The sequence below is a fragment of the Sinocyclocheilus anshuiensis genome, unplaced genomic scaffold, assembly GCF_001515605.1.
Source record: "Sinocyclocheilus anshuiensis isolate Anshui unplaced genomic scaffold, SAMN03320099.WGS_v1.1 scaffold930, whole genome shotgun sequence".
Taxonomy (NCBI): domain Eukaryota; kingdom Metazoa; phylum Chordata; class Actinopteri; order Cypriniformes; family Cyprinidae; genus Sinocyclocheilus; species Sinocyclocheilus anshuiensis.
Window position 1 is genome coordinate 1,520,779 of NW_015539900.1, and position 4,949 is coordinate 1,525,727.

Sequence of the window (4,949 nt, forward strand, 5' to 3'; positions counted from 1 at the left end):
ACAGTAATATCGTGCTTTACCTGGAAACCTAAAGCTGCACTAGGTAGGCCTATACATCACATATTAGCACAAAAACTTGATATTTTGAGCACTCAATTGAAAATGTACACATAACGTATCAATCGTACTTACAGGTTGTGGTTCGGAGAGTTTGTTAGTCCAAATTAAGAAGATTAGAAACCAACGAAGATAAAAGCCAAGATTAGAGAAGCAGTCCTTGGTAAAATGACATGCACACAACAAAAGGTTCGAATTGTATTTCTGTGGTATCCTTGAACACAGCGTCTTCTCAACATGATGTAAACACACTAAAGTAACTAGCGGAAGTTTTTGTGGGCAGGTCAGACTCAGTTCGTATTTCGGCAGGCAGGGATTATGCAAATGTGTTACCCAGTGACGTATAATGGGAACGGGCAAAAGATTCGAAAATATGACGACTCGTTAAGGCGATTCAGAATCGACTCTCTTTTGAGAGACAATATCTTTATTTATCATGCACTTTTTTGATTAACAACTTTGCAGATTGTTTGCATTTAAGGATATCTACGTTATAAACTCCAAACAAGATATTTTTCAAAAACCCATATGACCTGCTCTTTAAGATCTGTTTTCAAGCGATCCGATCATAGTGTCTAACTACACTATTTAAATTTTGTTTTGATAAAATAGCTAAATGTTATTAATGATAGAGTGCAAAAAAATCAAGTCTTTATTTTACCCAAATACACTATGATAAACATATTTTATATTTTAGAGCTGTCAGTGGGACAGCTTTCAGTGGAAAGTGCATACACATATAGCTCACACATGTGTGTTTGTTCATATCAGTACACAGAGAAAAGTTGCTCCGGCTGTGGATAGTGTGAAACTAGAAGTTTATTGTCACAGTAAAATAGCCAAAGCAATGTTCTGCTGCAAAACACATGCAGTTTTATTTTGTAACCGCTAGAGGGCCAAATGTTACATAGGTTAATGCTTTAAATATCGTTACAGTGGGTTTCAAAATGTTTTGCGCTACTGTTGTTCCAGCCATAATCAAAGGTCATCAAAAAACGCATGACCTCGTTGCTTTTGTGGTATAAACTGAAAATCTGAACAACACTGAAGGCCCACCTACTCACCTCTCATTTGAGAGAATTGTTCTTGAAAATAATACATTTCTGCTTGCTTATATTAAAATCCTTTTTTATTTAGTAGTGGTGTTTTGTTTGTGAAAGAATCAAAAATGATGGCTGAAAACACTCTTTATTTACGAATTTGTAGTATACAAATTTTAATAAAGAATAATAAGACTTGGGTTTTTCATGTAAATGGTACAGCGAGTCACCTAGTGGCAACAGGTAACAGGAAAAAGATCACTGACAAATAAATAATTGAATCTAAACAGGTCTTTTTAGTAAATGATTAAAAAGACAGGATTTTCTTTTGATGATTTGCAAACTTTGCATTTAAAACAAACATGCTTTTATCAACTCGCAGGCCGTAACACTAAAGGAGTGATTTTTATAGTTATAAAATGTAGGGCCTTTGTTAAAATATAATCACAAGTGGTGACACTTTCATTTAAATACCAGGTGTAAACAGTGACAGTGATGCTCGTATGTTTTTAGGTTATTACCTTTATATGGACAGTTCCGTGGGGGCCTGGGGAGATACTGCCATGATCCTGAGTGAGATATTCACCCCTGACAGCAGAGGGCACTGCTTCACATTCTGGTATCATATGTATGGATACAATGTTGGAACGCTCAAGTTATACAAAAATAACAGGTACAGGACCATGGCCAAAAAACACCTTTTATCAGTATGTACATGGACCACAATTCATGGAGATGATTCTTTCCCAGGACCGCCCATAACAGCGGGAATAAGTTTGGCCAGATAGTATGGGAGGAGTCAGGAGATCAGGGCGATGTGTGGAGGAGAGGCAACGTCTATGTAGCATACCGAGAGCCTTTCTGGGTATCAAACGCCATCATGCAGACTTCACAGGATCAACTTGAATCATTCTAAGATTCACTCAAAACAAAACATTTGTACAGTACATCATTGTTTTTCTCCTCTCTCCACAGTTTATATTTGAATTCCTGAAGGGAGCAGGTCCCAAAGGAAGTATAGCTATTGATGATATTCACATCATTCCCGGGCCTTGTGATTCATATCCCACCTCTCCACCTCCACACCACCGTGACAGTAAGTATATGATTGCATGCCAGTCTTACATAATCTCACAAGCAGGGTCCAAATGTACTTTTTGCTACACCTGCCAATGGAGAGTGAACTGAAAACGTTTCTAGTCATTAATGTTACTTTATCATCACCAAAATATTGTCTTATAATTGTGACATAAACTATGTACACTTCCATTCCAAAGTTTGTGGTCGGTTAGATTTTTTTCCAGTCTTCAGTGTCACATGATCCTTCAGAAATCACTCTTAATATGCTGCTTAAGAAACGTTTCTTATTATCAATGCAGAAAACAGTTGTGCTGCTTAATGTTTTTGTGGGAAAGTATCTTTCATTGATTCATTCATCTTAATCAAGATTCATTGATGAATAGAAAGTTCAAAAGAACAGCGTTTATTTGAAATAGAAATTTAACATAACTTTGTAACATTATAAATGTCTTTTAAAAAATCTTACTGACCCCAAACTTTTGAACGGTGTTCATTTTGAACCCTGCTCATACATATTTGGGTAAATTAATTAGATTGTGCTGTGAAGTGTGACTTGTCAGATCCTACAGCATATACTTTTTTCTCAAATATTTGGTTTGTTTAGCTGTAGGTATTGGCGTTGGAGTGGGAGTGACACTTTTTGTGATATTTATTGTTGGTGCTGTCCTTTTTGTGCTGAATAAAAAAAGAAAAAGGTATGTACTACTCATTACATGGACAGTTTAATGAGATAAAAATTAAAAGCGTCTTTGAAATGTCTTTCGTTTCTTTACAGGGAATCTATACTTGAAGATGACATGCTTGATAGTAACTTTTCTCATAGCCACTTTGACTGCAACATGAGTGTGAGTATTTTTTCTAGGCTATAAACATACACTAATATGCATATAGTGTTATAAGAATTTGTCTCTGAGGTTTTCTACTGCTATTTTTGCCAGGGTTTAACGTCTACAGGAGAGAACGGCAACTCCAGTGACTTAAGGAATATTTTATTTTCAGCAGATGGAAATGACACATCTTTCACATAAGATGAAGAATCGCAGACACAGACAGAAACAAATCTTTGTAAATCTCATGTCATCTACTGTATATCTTTATTATACTGAGAAATAATTACAGTGCTCCAACCATTTGGATTAACTGTAGCCATTTGGCATTTAAATGCCTGACTGACTGAATCATTGCCAAACACAGCACAAACTTGAGAGGACACCATGTGCTGTAAAACACAATAAAACGGCTCATTGACAATATATGTGCGATTCTTGCAGTCTCAAATATTATATGATAACTTCTACATTTATATACTTATAGATTAAGTTATACCTTATTGTCTGTCATGTAAATTCAGGCATATCAAGTGTCATTTTCTTTATTTTTAACACTTTTTTTAATATACCCTTTCACCTACAACAACGATGCTTTTGCATCATGCTGAAATAAGCTGAATAGGCCTACTAATGTGCTAATAACATTTTATTTAAAGTGTTGGGAGACCAGCTCTTTAAAGGGGTCATATGATGCGATTTCAGGTTTTCCTTTCTCTTTGGAGTGTTACAAGCTGTTCATGAATAGATAAGATCCCTAAAGTTGCAAAGACTAAAGTTTCAAACCCAAAGAGATATTCTTTATAAAATTTAAGACTCGTCCACGCCCTCCTAAAACACCTCGTTTAAACACGCCCCCACATGTCTACATCACGATGTGGGAAGATTTGCATAACGCCACCCAAATGTTCACGCAAAGAAAGAAGGCGTAACTTTATTGTTGGCGCCGCTGCCATGTTGTGAAAATGCTGTTTCATTGCGAAAGCGAAACTACTTTGTTTGGTCTTCTAAAAGAGGACACGACTACAAATCAGTGGTTAAGTTGTATTTACAACACTGTTCCAGAACAGTTCAACCCAAATATTCAGATCTCTAGGACCGAACTTGCCTACCCCTGGTCTCCCTCCGGCCGGGAGTCGGGACACGGCATCACAATATGGTAAGTGGAATAACAATTCCGTCACAGGGAGGGGTGCGAAGATGGCGGGTTGAGCGGTTGTGTTTTTCGAAGCTCGTGATAGTGGTCCCCAAAGTTTGCTTGAAGTAAGTAATTCCGACTGTTTAATGTTAAGATGTCTACACAAAAATTGATTAAACCTGCCAAGCTAAAAGTAGACCCCAAAGGGATAGATCTGTCGCCTAATATCGAAAAGAACGATGAGGCTAAAGTAATGATGCACGACTATGCAATGGAGGTTACTGTGCAAAGTAAAAGAAATCGCGGAGACGGCTCCCTTCCTTCAACGCCAAGTAAAACTCCTGCGGAGAAAAGGGTTAAGCCAACAGCTGACAGAGAGAAAGATAAAATCTCCAACGAAACCATTCTGGAGGCAATCTTAAATCTGGAAAAGAGAGTGGATGAGAAGCTGGCGGATTTAAGTGAGCAGTCTAAACAAAGTAGCGCCATGATTGCAAGTTTAACGAAGGCGATTCAGTTCAACACGGAAGAGGTGAATGAGTGCAAGAAAAGAGTAAAGGACTTGGAGATACAAAATGAACATCTGCGCAAGGAGAATTGTGATCTTGAGAGGGTGAGAGAACAAGAAAGATATAGAATGAGGTGGTGTCTCCGTATCAAAGGCATAGAAGAAAAAAAAGATGAAGACCTCAGGTCACATGTCATACAAATCCTCGGTAAGATTGCACCTGAGATGGACGCAAAGATGGATGAGGCTGTTGACATTGTCCACAGGCTGGGAAGAAAGATGGACAATAAAAGCAGGAA

The 4,949-nt window shown here is 37.5% G+C and overlaps 2 protein-coding genes across 2 annotated transcripts in view; both read left to right on the plus strand.

Moving 5' to 3' along the window:
* The window catches only part of LOC107686070 (MAM and LDL-receptor class A domain-containing protein 1), a 23,411-nt gene extending 19,999 nt beyond the window's left edge, over positions 1-3,412 (plus strand). The window contains exons 35-40 of the mRNA XM_016482907.1: positions 1,611-1,770; positions 1,848-1,962; positions 2,073-2,193; positions 2,782-2,872; positions 2,953-3,022; positions 3,116-3,412. Of these exons, the coding sequence (XP_016338393.1) occupies positions 1,611-1,770; positions 1,848-1,962; positions 2,073-2,193; positions 2,782-2,872; positions 2,953-3,022; positions 3,116-3,205 (647 nt within the window). The 3' untranslated portion in view covers positions 3,206-3,412. The remainder of the gene's footprint in view (positions 1-1,610; positions 1,771-1,847; positions 1,963-2,072; positions 2,194-2,781; positions 2,873-2,952; positions 3,023-3,115) is intronic.
* Positions 3,413-4,196: 784 nt separating this feature from the next.
* Positions 4,197-4,949, plus strand: part of LOC107686071 (uncharacterized) — a 2,613-nt gene continuing 1,860 nt past the window's right edge. The window contains exon 1 of the mRNA XM_016482908.1: positions 4,197-4,942. Coding sequence (XP_016338394.1) covers positions 4,297-4,942 — 646 coding nt within the window. The 5' untranslated portion in view covers positions 4,197-4,296. The remainder of the gene's footprint in view (positions 4,943-4,949) is intronic.